Source organism: Glycine max, chromosome 11, assembly GCF_000004515.6.
Source record: "Glycine max cultivar Williams 82 chromosome 11, Glycine_max_v4.0, whole genome shotgun sequence".
NCBI lineage: Eukaryota > Viridiplantae > Streptophyta > Magnoliopsida > Fabales > Fabaceae > Glycine > Glycine max.
Window position 1 is genome coordinate 7,655,945 of NC_038247.2, and position 16,313 is coordinate 7,672,257.

General features: G+C 31.9%; 1 protein-coding gene across 1 annotated transcript; it reads left to right on the forward strand.

The window, feature by feature from the left end:
- Positions 1-8,799: 8,799 nt before the first annotated feature.
- On the forward strand, positions 8,800-14,560 carry LOC100786132 (nucleolin 1). Its single transcript, XM_003537729.5, has 19 exons — positions 8,800-9,022; positions 9,126-9,174; positions 9,721-9,872; positions 9,973-10,209; positions 10,328-10,564; positions 10,686-10,826; positions 10,935-11,060; positions 11,255-11,362; positions 11,465-11,566; positions 11,815-11,880; positions 12,248-12,340; positions 12,427-12,474; positions 12,556-12,647; positions 12,733-12,850; positions 13,190-13,278; positions 13,364-13,454; positions 13,566-13,657; positions 13,887-14,227; positions 14,348-14,560. The coding sequence occupies exons 1-19, from the start codon at positions 8,990-8,992 to the stop codon at positions 14,377-14,379; spliced, it is 2,247 nt and encodes a 748-aa protein (XP_003537777.1). The 5' UTR covers positions 8,800-8,989; the 3' UTR covers positions 14,380-14,560.
- The last annotated feature ends 1,753 nt before the right edge of the window (positions 14,561-16,313 follow it).

The window sequence follows — 16,313 nt, forward strand, 5'->3', positions numbered from 1 at the left end:
GTTCAACTACTTTGTAGAAAATAGTACTGTAGAGCAATCAAAGACACTTCAATGAACTTATCGAATAAAAATGTATAGGACTATGATTAAATCTTGCAATTGAATTCTATACATTAATTGAATTATAGTGTTTACCAATTACATACTTCTCTCAGTGTTTTTAGAAGGTTTTGGTCAAACACTTCCATCAGTTTTCTCTTAATTTAGTTCTATTTTGGTTATTTAAAAAATAAATTATGATAAAGCATAAACGCATAAAAATGATAATTATAATTATCTGAAATGTGTTTGGCCAATCGTCATTGTAAAGTATGGAGTTGTTCTATAATTCTCTATTATTCATATGAAGCTAATCACAAACACACAAATAACAAAAACATGGATTAGTCAATTCTCATGAGAAATTAAGTACAACAAGACCTAATTGACTAAATAAAGGTGATTTCAATTATGTAAAATTGGAGTTCATTTGCAGAGGGGTTTAGCCCATCATAAGCACACAAATAAGTAAAAAAAAACCTCTGATACATGACAGATATAAGAGAATAAAAAAACTACAATTACAAGCCTTTAAAATCTTCCTCACGTCCTTCCCAATTCAAATGAGGTATTAGACTATGGAAGGTCAATCAGAGTCAAGAATTGTACACACAAAGCAAAAGATACTGAGGACAAACATAATTTTTCTACTTAAGTGCACAAAATTACAACAATACAAAATTATCGCATGCATACAAAGTTAGAACATGGACCAAAATTAGCACACGTGTACGAGATTAGCACCCACATACAATTTATGCAATTTGTCTCTTCTGATTAACTGGTTTAAGCTGTCCTTGCAAAGGCTCAGTTAAGTCAGTTCCGCATTTTCACAAATCCTTATTTGAAAGTCTGAATGCTGACATTAATGCTCTTAAAACATCTCCTAAAATTGTCTTTCATCAATTCACAGTCTCAATCTTTTATTGGAAACTCTTAAACACCCATCTTAAAAAAAATAACAACAAACAATGTGTTTTTCTAATGAAAGTGTGTCACAAATAATTCAAATCGGCATGAAAAATCGTTAAAAAATACCATCAAATCTTGATTTATCATTAAACTTAAAAAGACATTCTTTACTTGTAATTGATAGTATATAATATATTTTGGTTCATTCTAGATTATGCCAATTGTTGGTGTAAGCCTTAAACGTCAGCATTTTATGCTTTATATTTGTATCTTACTTTCTTCATTATTATCTTTGATCTTAGTAATATTGTTTTAAAAACAAAATGTAACATTTTTTTGTCTTAATTATAAAAAACATATGATTATTTAATTGTTAAATTTTCTTTTTACTCGTAATTAATTGTAATGTCTATTAATGGTATACACTCATTTTCTCATGAAGTATGTACATTTAATGAGGTATCAACAAAATAAAGTATACTCATTGGTTGAAAAAATATATTTTGAAAAATAATCACCTCTTAAATTAATCAATGCCATAAGTTGTCTTCGAAGAAAACTAAAATTTATAATAAATTAACCAATCTAGTCACTTTCATTGGTCTTGATGAATTATATGATTCTTTATTATGTATATGACCAAAAGTAGCATTTTATTTATTACATGTGTATTAAAACATAGTAAAGTTACTGGAATTTTGTTAAAATTATGTTCTTAAACTCCCTTGTTTAGTATTATTGTCAATACAAACAACATTAATACATTGAAACTAACATGTGAATGGATTGGTGATCATGTATTATGAGTCATAGATATATGAGATATCAAGTATTCAGATTGATCGTGATTAGTGTAGCAATAATATTGATCCAAAATGAGAATGTTACATAAACAAGTTGTGAAAGTATCATGAGTGATTGTGAAAGTGATTATAATGTATAAAATACTTCAATCTAAAAGTAATTGTGATTCTTACATGAAGACTTATATTGTCTGATATTGTTTGTAATAAGATGATTATAAAGCTAGTTATTGGACATACATAGAACAAATCATTAAAAGAAGCGTGTGAGTGATCTATATGGATTTGTCTATCCATAATAGGAGTAATGCATGCAAACATTTTGTTATAGTAATACAACTATGTATGGTTGTATTAAATATGTAAATGTGAGATGTTGATCTCATCAATCTATAATATGTACCAAAGTATTGAAAATTGGATCGGATTGACCATTTGAATTGGAAACCGGTTTGACGTCTAGTCCAAATGGCCCTTGAAAATCAGAATGATCCTTGAAAACCAGGAAGCCAACAATTTGGACAAAAAATCATTAAACATGTGTAGAATCGTAGAACCTTGCAAACTTGCAAAGTTAACACTATAATAAGTTTGCAAACCTATCAGTGTCATTCTCACATTGATGCATGAAAAGAAGAAAAAGAATGACTTTAATTAAAGTTAAAAAGTTCTTAAAAGTTAAAAAAATTAAACATGAAGTGAAGGGGACAAACAAAACTATGAAAAAAGTCATTAAATGTAATGGAACATTGTATTATTTTTAAAAGTTATTTAGTGTATTTAAAAAGTTAAAATTATTAAATAAAATATTTAAAAGTTTAATACATTAAATTAAACATTATAATAAATTAAAATTCTATGAACAAAGTCATTAAAGGTAATGGAAAATATATTTACATTACTACTATTATTTGTATACCAATAAAACAAGATATATTATTGTGTTGTTAAAATTTAATATTGTAATTTTTGTCCTTAGTACTAATTTGACTCGTTTATTCTAAATGTAAACTCATTATTGTCTTTAGTATTATGGTATATTTTATTATACTTTTATATGTATTTTGAATGTTAAAAACTTGTAAAATGATGTTTTATTTTAATTTTTAATATTATAAAGTCATGTGATATTATATTTATTTAGTATTTTGCATTAATTGTTATTATCTTACTAATATCGTTTCAACTAGGGTTGAATCTTTAAACCTTAAATTAGTGCCTTGATCGGTTCAATAGTCGATCTATTTTAAAAATATTGTTATATACATATAAGAATGTTTTATAAATGGAATGTTGACACTTGACATTCCCTAAATTTATAAATAATTAATTCTTTGTTAATTTAAATTTACAATAATATTTTAATTGAGTAAATTATACAATCCATTTTTTTATTGTATCTGCTGATTTAACAAATCATTTTTTATACTTTAGATTTTTATTTTTATATGGTAGAGTAAAATTAGACTTTATTGTTAATTTATTTATTTTTCTCTCACATTTTTTTCCATTATTTATTAATTAATTTTTCATTATTTTAAAAAATATCACAATTTTAAGGAATTAAGAATTATTTTATGTTTTATTAGTATACATTGTAGTTAATTAATATAATTGTTTTGGTAGCCCAAAAAACGTAATGGTATGCTATTTAAATTGATATAACTATATTTGGGACCAACAAATCAATCATAATAAATGTTGCCCTCGGATTAAGGAGTTAATAAATATTAATTTATCATAATCAATCGTATGAGTAATAATTAATAATAAAAGACAAGATTGTGAGACTCGTGAATCTAGGTAAACTCATCAAAGTTCCATAAACTTGACTTAGAATTAAACCATAAACTCATAAGAATTTACTTAATTTAAAAAATATATTAATATTCTTATATATAAAATCATAACTAAGTATTGTAGAGAGTATGTTGGTAGCACATCACTTATCGGCATAATTCATAAAGAGAAAGCAAACCAAATAATTTCAATGGTATTGAGATTTAACAATATAAAAAATCATTTTTAGTTTAAAACTTTCTCTATTTTCTCTGTGCTCTCTTACTTTTGCATTGGACAAATTTGGCTAAATTTAATGGGCAAAAGTAACCTGTATGTGAGATTTTAACTCAAGCTTGGTAGATGACTTGTATCATGAGTTTACTTTAGTCAAATTGCATTTTTTTCACGGGAGGTTGTCTTATAATATTGTTTTGGTTGGTTGGTTTGAATATGACACTTGAGCTAATTATGGTTCAATTAACTGGTCTAGTATCAACAAGGCCTTATCTTAGCAATCTTACTAGATGAAGAAGGCATGAAATTATATAATAAAACAACACTTTTGAATTTAAAAGGGGAATTTTATAGAATCCAACAACACACTATTTTAGAAACAAATCTGGAGCCAAGGCTCCTACAAAGAGTTCTTCAATACTTTATCTTTAAGAACCAACTTTCATCTTATAAAATTACTACTATTTGCAAAATATAACTTGATACCGACACAACTCTCCCCTCTCACAATAACTGCCTTGCAAAACAATTCGTTTCTACAATAACTTGTAGCATTTTATTCCTACAAAATAACCATTCTTCATAGCATTTCCTTTAGACACTCTTGTATGTTTTATAGCTCATACCACTAATAGCAATAATAACACAATGTAATGCCAGTGAAATCCCTTCACGCCCTCTTAGCTAGCATTGTAATATTTTGCACACATTATTACAATTTACAATCCACTAATTATGTTAGCATAAAAAGGGGAAAAACTCTTAACAAAAATAAAAAAGGGAAAAAATATGCAATTACAATTGATGCGGATTCTTGAGTGCATTCACAAAAACAAAAACAAAATCATAATCACAAAAACATGCAATGGTCAGGTAGTGCTACTGCTACATTTCATTTGAGACAAACAAGGAATCGAAAAAAACCTAGTCTTGAACTCTTAAGCAGTCGCACTCAAACTTCACCATTGCGGTATCGCGGAGGAACCCTTCACCATCGCACTCGCACGTCGCAGAAGAAACACACACTCCGACACCGAACGCGAAGTGACGAGGATTTGAGGAAGAAACTAAAAAGAAAACAAAATAAGTAACACAAATGAAGTGACAAGGAAGATAGAAAATGAAGCGAATGAAAAATGACGCCATTTCGATTTTTTGCAAACTGACAGACTCATGTGAGTCTACGTTAACTATCCTAAGTTTGCGCAAACTCAACCGAGTCCACTAGCATTTTGATTCTACACTCTCTAAAATTCGGTGTACTTGATATCAAAATAAAAAAATAATAAATCTAATAAGTTAATGATTCATAAAATTTTCCTAAAATTACGATGATGATATGAATTTTTGTTATTTAAATTATAGATGATGATATAAATTATTAAAAATATTCATAACTATTTTAAAATTATTCTGAATTTGTGCATATTATTTTAAATTAACTATTAAAATTTTCATATTAATATTCCTAAAAATAGTACTTATTTTAAAAATCCGTGCTTTGGAATCATATGATAGATTCTGGAAATAATAAGAACTTATATGGGACTTTTTTAAATATGTCGTATTAGGATAGGAATTTATATTAGACTTTTTACTCTATCAACTAATTAAGTATATTGTTTGATTTTTAAAATTTATGAGACTTTTTAACCTAATTGTTATGGTTGTAAATGACTACAATTATACTGTCCTAATTAATATGACATTTATTGTATATAATGGAGCAATGCAAAGGGAATTTACCCACATTCTTAAACTCATGTTTTATTTTTTCGATGGTAATGTAAATGGTGGATGTGCTATTTTTTTCACATGCGTGTAGCTTTTGTACTCTTCAAGCTGGGGTGTTCGACACGTTGACATTGGTGACATTTTTTCAAGCATTTGTTTGTCTCATTTTTTTTTTGCCTATTTTGTTTATGGATTTGCTCATTGTTTTTATCCATACTTTTATACTCTTTTTACTCTGAGTGTTTGTCTATGTTAAGCAGTGACTCTTTTATATGTAGAAAAAAAGAAAAATTCTTTTACAATGAAAAATAGAAAGTGGAAATTGAGAATCAATATATCCTATTATTTCTTCTTTTCTATTTGTATTGTATCCTTTGTGCATTAATTTATAATTTTTTTTTTGCAATATTTTGGATTTAGTTCAAAGTATAATATTATTGTTGTGAGACATCAATAAAATGGAGAATGATAAAAAAAAACATTGGATTTTCTTATGGAAACATTTTCTGTTTGAAATATGAGTAAAATGGACCATTCCCAAAATTGAAGTAAGTTAATTAATGCCCATGATTTGATTTAATTATATATCTTTTATATTTGATGTTAATTTAAAATAATTGATTAATGCCCGTGAATTGATTTAATTATATATCTTTTATGATATTTGATGTATTAAATATAACTTAGTTTAATAATGTGCATTAAATTTCTGGAAATTTTTATAGATAAAATCAAAGTAATCAATGCCATAATTAAATATATATACTAAAGATAATTACATGATACTAAAAATCATATTATCAGCAACCAATCGATATAAATTATTTGAATTTTAAATACTTTATAAATTATTTAATAAATTTAAGAGTCAAACAAATATATTTGTTTTTAAAAAGGTTTTTGTTTATTATAAATTTTAGTTGTACAAAATAAATATTTATTATGTGCATACATAAACTAAAATACTAGCTAATTTTAATAGCCCCATAAAAAGCTAATTTTAATAGCCAATGATGCAAAACACAATAATAATTGAAATTAAATAAACCAGGTTTTGAATATTGATTGTAAAACTCAAAACTACTTTCATTGCACTAATATTTGGTTTGCATAAGTGGAACAAAGCTCATGTATATTCTTTAAATAAAATCTCACATGATGATTAGAAAAAATTTAGTTGAGAAGAAGAAAAATTCTTATAAGATAATTGAAATATTTACTTTTTTAAGTAAATATTTTTCTTAAAAAAGTAAATAGTTCACTTATAATAAAAAGACTTAAATATATTTTTGTTCTTGATAAATATTCATTTTTTGTATTTGGTCTCTAATAAATTTTTCCTTCGGATTGGATTCCTAATATTTGAAATTTTTTGTCTAATGTTCTTGTCGTTAGTCGGGATCCGTTAATTGTTTACGTGGTCGTTAACTAACCACGCAGACAGTCCACGTGTGATTTTTGCATGACTGGAATTACACATGTATGCTTATATTTTTGTTTCTTTTTGCAATCTGTCCCTTTGGACAACCCTATTCTCTGTTTACTCTTTTCTCCCTTTCTCGCTGTTGGGAATGACATGACGGAGTTTGCCGCTATGACCCTTTGGAACTCCTCTCCACCCTGGTCCTCGCCGCCTAGCCCTTGGTCCGCCCCCATCTCCAAGTTCTTCGTCCCTGCCCAACCCGAGCGTCATCATCTCTCTTAACAAATCCATCATTCGAGTCTAAACATAACCACTGGAAATAAAACCATTTTCATAACAAGTGAATAAACTTGTTTGCAAAATATTGGAGCTCGCAAAGATAGCAAGCCGAAAGAACACTCTCATAACTAAACTCATAGGCTCAACACCAATCAAATGCATCCCACAAAACATCTCCAATGACTTCTCAAACATTTGATTATGGTCAAAACCACATATCATGGTGTTCCAACAAACAAGATTAGAAAGAGCAGTTGTATCAAACAACTTGTGGGCAACAACCATGTTAGTGGATTTGTAGTACAAATTGAGCAAATAATTCATCAAGAAGATATTAGACTCTAAATCACGAGTTATAAGCAAATGGGCATGAAAGGTTTTTGTGTTTCTGGCATTGCACTGCCTTGAAAACTTGTAATCATGTAAGAACCCAAAAGGGTTGGAAAAGGTGGAATTTTCTCCATGTTAAACGTGTGAAACAAATGGGTTTTGTTCAAAAGTGAGGGAACATGAGAATCTGCAAGCAAGTTGTTGTGAACTTTTCCACTTGAACTTTTTATAGATTAGATAATTCACGAGGATTATACAAAAGCGGCAGAATGTGACAATTCTTCATTGTCGCCCACCACTAAACACCATCTTCTCCGTTCATGTTAACTGTGTCTCCATCTCTCTCCCAATCTTATCACCACCGTGACGTGGACCGCCACGTGACCTTCCTACACCATCACCATCAAATCTATCAAATTCGCACATAAAACCATTGCCCATCACCAGATCCGAACAAAACAACATCAAAACCACTACCCCGCGTCGCAACCACCTCCATGGATCCACTAATACCCAAAATCTTGTGCACAACCCTCCCTTTATTACTGTAAATGTTGTGTGTGCAAAACTCTTACCTTCAAATCTAAATCCCAATTTTTATTTGAATCTGAAATTGGGGTTTTGATTTGGGATTGTGAATCTGAATTTTAGGGTGGCACAAGATTAGGAATGAAGAGTGACTTTGTCAATTTATACTCTGGTATGATGCTTGTTGAGGCTTGGAGAGAGAGAAGAGATAAATGAAGGAGAAATGGAGGAGTGGCGACGTTTTGCTCCGACGGAGAAACAAAGGAGTGACTTTCCAAATGATGTCATAATTATTTTTTTAAAAATCCTACTCAGACAATGAGTGCACGTAGCACGACACATGACATGCCTGCGTGATCAGTTAATGACCATGTAAGCATATAACAAATTCTGATTAAAAGGACCTCATACAAATTTTTTCAAATATTACGGACTTGATCCGAATTTTTATTTTATTAGAGATTAAATACAAAAAATAAATATTTATTAGAAATCAAAAACATATTTAGCCCTAATAAGATTTTTTTTTCAATAACAGCAAAACCCCCATATAAGGGTGAGGTGAAAAAGAAAATGAAAAAAATCTAAACCCCCACATATAAGGGTGAGGTGAAAAAGAAAATGAAAAAAAATCTAAACCCCCAACGTATAAGGGTGAGGTGAAAAAGAAAATGAAAAAAAATCTAAACCCTTATGCCTGCCTTAGTTACGCAGCAAAAGGCCCAAAACCCTAACTCCTGAGTTAGCGAATAGAAAGAGGCGCGCGTAGTATATAATCACAGTAGCCGCGAGCTCTCAAACACACTCTGTTGTTTTCCAAAACCCTAATTTATCGAAAGGTAGGGTTTTGAAGAGCCTCCTCCTCCGTTACCAGTTTCTTCTTCTTTATCCTCTCTCCTTTCTTCTTCCATTCCTCTAACCTAAGATGGGCAAGTCAAGCAAGAAATCAGCTATCAAGGTATATGTGTTTGGTAGAATCCTTTTGTGAAATTCTTTTCTCATCGAACAGTTTTCGTCTAACTTTTCTTACTTTTTTGCCTTTTGTGTTCGTTTTGTTGAAGGTTGACGCTGCTCCAGCTGTGGTTCCGCCATCCAAGTCTGCCAAGAAGGGTATTGAAATTTTTCTCTATTTCGCAGCTATACCGTCGTGCTTTGTTTGGTCTTTTTCGATTATTGAATGTTTATACTTTATATTATGAATGAATGTTTTGGTTTATGGGTTGTAGTTATTGGCATGTTTGGTTTTCAGTTGGGAGGCCCTGATAGTACGCTCGGAAAGTAAAAACTGAACTAGCCTTTTGTTTGGTTTTCAGTCTGTTTCTGTTGTAAACTGAGTTTTGATTCAATTTTGCCTTGAAACTCAGTTTGCAATGGAAGAAAAGAGCTGGTTGTTTTTTGTAAACTCTGTTTGCCTAATGGAGTTTAATCATGCAAACTCAAATCCAAACATGCACCAATTCTTTTATCCTCTGTAACTGGCTGATTTTTTTTATTTCTATTGTGTGTTGTAGTAATCTTTATTAATTTGTGTGGTCACGGCAAAGCCTTGTTAGTATTGTTAACATGCCTCACAAACACAATAAATTGATATCTTGGACTTTCTTTTTGTTCTTTTGTTAATGATTGTTTCCTTGGTTTATTTTGATCTTTATGCAGGAGGCAAGCGACAAGCTCAAGATGAAATTGAGAAGCAAGTGAGTGCCAAAAAACAGAAGATAGAGGAGGTTGCTCAGAAGCAAAAGAAGGAGGCCAAGGTGCAAAAGAAGAAGGAAAGTAGTTCAGATGATTCTTCGGAATCTGAAGAGGAGGTATTGCACAAGTATATTCATGGTTAATGCATGATAAAAAATCCTAAATTTCGTGTTGTTTTTTGTTGCCTCTTTTTATGCTTTTCTTTTTTGGGCTCAGAAACCTGCACCCAAACCTGTACTTTCAAAAAAGGTACCTGCTAAGAATGGTGCTGCCCTGCCAAAGAAAGACAAGCCAGTCTCCAGTTCTTCTGAAGATGACTCCTCTGACGAGGATGAAGTGAATGCAAAGAAGCCACACAAAGTGGTTGCTGAGAAACAAAAGAATGGAGCAACCGTGCAAAAGAATAAGAAGGAAAGTAGTTCAGATGATTCTTCTTCAGACTCTGAAGATGAGGTATTGCACATGTCTATTAATGGTTGAATTTATAATTTATAAAGCTTGAATTTCATGTCAGCATAGTAATAATTTTGTCGTTATTTCCTCTTATCATACTTCTCTTTGTTGGACTCAGAAACCTGTAGCAAAAGCTGCCGTACCTTCAAAAAAGACACCTGCTAAAAGCAGCAATATAAGTACCCCAGCCAAGAAAGGCAAGCCAGCTAGCAGCTCCAGTTCTTCTGATTCATCTGAAGATGACTCTTCTGATGAGGATGAACTGGCTACAAAAAAGCAAATGAACGAAGTGAAAGTGCAAAAGGGTAAGGAGGAAAGTAGTTCAGATGATTCTTCATCCGATTCTGAAGATGAGGTATTGTACTTGAGTATTTATGGTTGAATTCATTACAAAGCTTAAAGTTTTGTCAGTTTCATATCATTCTGTTATTTTTGCTGCCCTTCTCATGGTTTGCTTTTTTTTTTATGGGGCTCAGAAACCTGCAGCAAAAGTTGCCGTTCCTTCAAAAAATCAATCTGCCAAAAATGGTACTCTAAGTACTCTAGCTAAGAAAGGCAAGCCAGCTGCCAGTTCAAGCTCTTCTGAATCTTCTGATGATAACTCTGATGAGGATGAGGTGAGTAAAACACCTTTTATAACATTGATAATAGTGAAAATTTCCAGGTCCATTAGGGGTGTGCAATACTCACAATGCCTTGTTTTTAATTTTTTCTATTGTTTTCAGGCACCAAAAACCAAGGTGGCCCCTGCTGCAGGCAAAAATGGACATGCTTCTACAAAGAAAACTCAGCCAAGTGAAAGTTCTGACAGTGATAGCTCTGATTCTGATAGCAGCTCTGATGAAGGCAAAGTAAGTTTTTTTTCCTTGTGACACCATTGTTCTGTATATATTCTCTAATATCAAAGTAGAAACCACCAAGTAAATGAATATCTTCTCCAAAATGTTCTATTCAGACCCACTGTCTTCTAGTAAGTCAGATGGAGATGATAGTATTTTTAATTCACTGTGTAATGTCATCTTATTGTGTACCTTTTTGGTATCAGAGTAAGAAAAAACCTACAACTGCTAAGCTGCCTACATTGCCAGTTGCTCCAGCGAAGAAAGTGGAAAGCTCAGATGATGAATCAAGTGAAAGCTCTGATGAAGACAATGTAAGTACTGGGTTACTGGATGTAATGGATTCTGATAATTGTTAGGTTTTTTTAATTTTTTTTGGAATGAGATGATTTATTCACATATTTGGATCTATATAGGATGCAAAACCTGCTGTAACTGCTGTATCAAAGCCTTCTGCTCGTGCACAAAAGAAGGTTGAAAGCTCTGATTCTGATGATAGCAGCTCTGATGAAGACAAGGTAAATTTTCTAGGTGTTCTTTCTTTAAAAAGAGTTTTCTTTTTCAAGTTTATATTTATAAGGGACCCAAAAGTCAATTGCACTCTTGCTAAATTGAGAATGATGCTTCTTATCGTCAATTATATTTACATTTATTTGTTTTTTTCTTCTGAATCTTACAAGTGCCTTCAATACCCAGAAGTTGTATATTGAAATGTAACTTGACTATTGCTTATCGAATAACTTTTTGTTTAATTGATGATCAACAGGGGAAGATGGATATCGATGATGATGATGATAGTTCTGATGAAAGTGAAGAGCCACAAAAGAAAAAGGTATGATGTCTTGATTGACTAAATAATTGAATAAGTTTGTTCTGTTTTGTTGCTTATTTTTATTTTTTCATTTGTTATATTTCAATGATGTTATTCTAAGGGTTGTGCCTTGGATATTTGAAAACCTATTTTTAAATACTTTAGAGATTGATAGTCATGATGGACTTGATATTTTCCTACTGAACTGTGGAAATTTTTGAAGTGAGGAAATGAGGATTTATCAGCTGTTGATTTGAAGTGATTTAGGTTTACAAGATATTTTAGTGGATGGGCCTTGACTTTCTCACTTTACAATACAAGTCTTGTATATTGTGAAAGTTACTGCTTATGTGCTTAGTTTTAATTTTTGTCTTCCTTTCCCCTGCAGGCTGTGAAAAATTCAAAAGAAAGCAGTGACAGTTCTGAAGAAGACAGCGAGGATGAAAGTGAAGAGAAACCCTCCAAAACTCCTCAGAAAAGAGTAAGCACATATTTATCTGCTTGAAAGTTTATTTTATTTAATCTTGTGACTTCCTGTGGTAATACAATTTTCTTCTTGGAAAACAGGGCAGGGACGTGGAGATGGTTGATGCTGCCTTGTCTGAAAAGAAAGCTGTATATGACTGTTATCCTCTTGTTTCCTTTCCTTCTTTTATTACCAGTGGTATGATGTTATTTTATCTTGAAAATTTGCAGCCTAAGACCCCAGTTACACCAAGAGAAGAATCTGGCACTTCAAAGACACTATTTGTTGGGAACTTGCCATTTAGTGTTGAGCGGGCTGACGTGTATGTGCTTTTTTTTAAAAAAATTATCATGCTTGCAGATTTCAGTTATTTATAAATACAATTTATCTTGTTTTAAATTGTCCAGGGAAGGGTTCTTCAAGGATGCCGGAGAAGTTGTTGATGTTCGTTTTGCTACAGATGATACTGGGAAGTTTAAAGGATTTGGACATGTTGAGTTTGCAACAGCAGAGGCTGCCCAAAATGTTAGTTTTTGTTACCTTATTCCATGTATTTTTATTGCAGGAATTTATTGATTCTGTTCCGGCTGAATAAAATTTATTTTTACTAGTTCATAGGTTGGAATTTCTGTAATTCAAGATGTTATTAATCGTATAGTGGTTTCTCTTTATCTTCGTAGTAATCAGAGCAGCGCTTAGTGACACAGGGCCTATTTTGTGTTTTTGTGCTATATGTTACTACACTGTTAGCTCTGTTATGCTTCTACAGCCATTGTTTTGTCTGATATGTTCCTTTGATTTGTGTATATGCATATCAAATTTATTTGAGTTGATAATCCGTTACTTTTTTTTTTATAATTGTAGGCTCTTGGGTTGAATGGACAACAATTGTTTAATCGTGAACTCCGGCTTGATTTAGCTCGGGAAAGGGGTGCATATACCCCCAACAGCAGGTAATTCTTGTATATTTTTTAATATTATCTTGTTTATGTCTGACCTCTATTTAATCCTTTTCTCTTGTTTTGTTAATAATTTTAGCAACTGGAACAACTCATCCCAGAAAAGTGAAAGAGGCCAGTCTCAAACAATATTTGTAAGGGGTTTCGATACATCCCTTGGGGAAGATGAGGTGATTTTATCTCTTCTATCTGACTGTTAAATTGAGTTTCATCATAAAAGTTGTGTTTTTTTGTGCCTTAATTTGTGTTAGCAGTAAATAAGGTTGACTTTGTTCTTTCAGATAAGAGGGAGTTTGCAAGAACATTTTGGATCTTGTGGGGACATTACCAGGGTGTCAATTCCTAAAGATTACGAGTCTGGTGCTGTTAAGGGGTAATTCTTTTGTTTTTTGTAAAATTTCCATTTGCATGCTACTGCTGCTGCTGTTTGTTACAACATAATGTGAGCTTGAAAACTAAACTTCTCGCTGCCACATACTTATGTTATTTGTCATATTCATCCCCTGACTGTTCCTGTGTAAATGGGTTTCAGGATTGCATTTATACCCACACGCTACCTTACAATTTGAACATGTCAATCTGAATTTTGGTAATATTTACAGGTTTGCTTATGTGGATTTTGGTGATGCTGATAGCATGGGCAAAGCTCTAGAACTCCATGAAACTGAACTTGGAGGTTATACCTTGACAGTGGATGAAGCCAAACCTAGAGATAATCAGGGTTCTGGGGGTAGAGGTGCTGGTGGTAGGAGTGGTGGTGGTGGTCGATTTGGTGCTAGGGGTGGTGGCGGTGGTCGATTTGGTGCTAGGGGTGGTGGCGGTCGATTTGGTGGAAGTGGTGGTGGCGGTCGATTTGGTGGAAGTGGTGGTGGTCGATTTGGTGGAAGGGGTGGTGGTGGAAGGGGTCGGGGAAATAGACCCAACCTTGCTGCGGAAGGCACAGGTATAATTCGTCTAAGCTTATTTTCTTCCTTCTTCCCATTGAGTAAACATTATTAATAATTTTGTGACGAAAGCATAATTCGACTTTTCTTTTTCTAACTAATCAATCCTTGTGATTCAGGGAAAAAGACCAAATTTGCTGATGATGAGTAGGGTGGCAACTCTAGCAGATACTTAAAGTTTAATATTTATTTTCTAAACTTTCCTGTAGTGTTGGCTCCCCAGTTTTGTTTTGGTATTCCGTAGTTAGTATGAATTCGTAGAATTCAGTTGTTATATGATTTGATACTTATCGCATGGATTATTATTTAAATATAGTATTTGTGGCTCTTCAGAATTATGCTTTCATTATTTGAATCAAATCCGATATTAATATATATTTTGTCTTTAGGGGGGATGTAAATGCCCTTTTGGCGGAATTTTTTTTGAAGGAAAATGAAAATGAAACTGCTCTTAGTTGGTTTTTTGAGAACGCATATTACAAGATTCATTTTAATTCTGATATGAAAATGAATTTTTGTCTCTGAATATGATTGTTACTTGGAAAATGACACAATTTGACGAAATAACTTTTTTACTATTCTGTTTACTTTGACTATCCGCCTGTGAAATTTCTGAAAATAAATATACTGAAAATTCTTCAATTTAAAGAAATTATTTTCCAATTATATTTCGATGGCTATGCTAACTCATTAATTGTAGATTTTTCTTAAAAGAAAGGCTGAATTCTGCCATTCTAAATTCAGATGAGACTTGAAATAATCATGGCTCACAAGAATTACGCTTGTACTTGAGAGTCTATAGCGCCTGTTTGGGCTTTTTTTATTAAATGGGGATATTTTTCTTTAACGGAAGTCTAAATTTTTTTATAACTTCAATTTAATTTTTTTTACGTCATTTCATTATTAATTTTTTTGTTAAAAAAATATGTAATTTTCATTTAAATGTATGGATTACCCCATTTTAAAGAAAAAAAGTTAAACTGAAGTTGTAAAAACTTTTAAAGATCGATTAAAGAAAAAAAAATGTTGTAATGGATTACCCCATTTTTGTTAATAAGTTAAAATCGACCCATATGAAAAATTTTTAAAAATTTGCTCCCATTGGTAAAAGAGCCGCCTGTTTGCATATATATAACCTATGCTTTCATTAGTAATGGTATACCCCAGATGTTTCTTTACATACAGTCCGTGTTTTCTAAGGAGAATAATAAATTTGTTTTCTTTCTGGACCACCTTTTAGTCTTATCAACAGAAGAAGCCAGGCTTTGTCGGTATATCTGAAAAATATTACCTGATTCTATTTTTCAAGGTTTCTTTTTATTGTTGATGTTCCTTGTACTGAGAACAAAAGAGTAATCAATATGACTTCCTTGGCACTCAACGAACTGACCCTCTAAAGTCTAAAGACTCAATTTTTCCACCTTGAACATGGATTTTGAGAAAATGACAGTTTAACAACAAATTCACAACGAATAAAAATCACATTCAGAACACATTTTCAAATATCTATTGTTTGATAGATGAAATGAGAGAAATAGAGAATTAATAAGGTGTGTCTCACGTGCATCCTGCACCTTCTATACACTAAATTTTCTTTATAATATACAAAAAGTACCTAATGAATGTTTACATAATCATGCAACCATTTCCATTGCCACCATTACCTTCTCCTCTTCCTTCTAGGTCATGGTCCCCTCCCTTGACTTGGCCCAACTCTACCTCCTCTATCAAGCATACGACCTCTGCTCCATGTCCTCCTCTACCCTCGTCTTGTCTAGCCGTCTAATACTATCATTATTGTCGGGACACCATGGCCACCACTCTTCCGGATGCCGTTGTCCCAAGATAATTTTGCACATAAAAAAATCAAGCATAAATTTGCTTTCAAAATAAATCATTATCTCACGCATGAACGCAAAGTGATCTTGTAATCTTAAGTCGGTGTGACAATCCTATGGATTGAAACCTAATTAATATAGGGGATTTTCTTCCTGCACCAAACATTTTTCCAATACATCAAACAATGAGAGGAAAAAAATCAAAAATACCCTTACAGATAACCCCATACGGATAATCCGTATGACC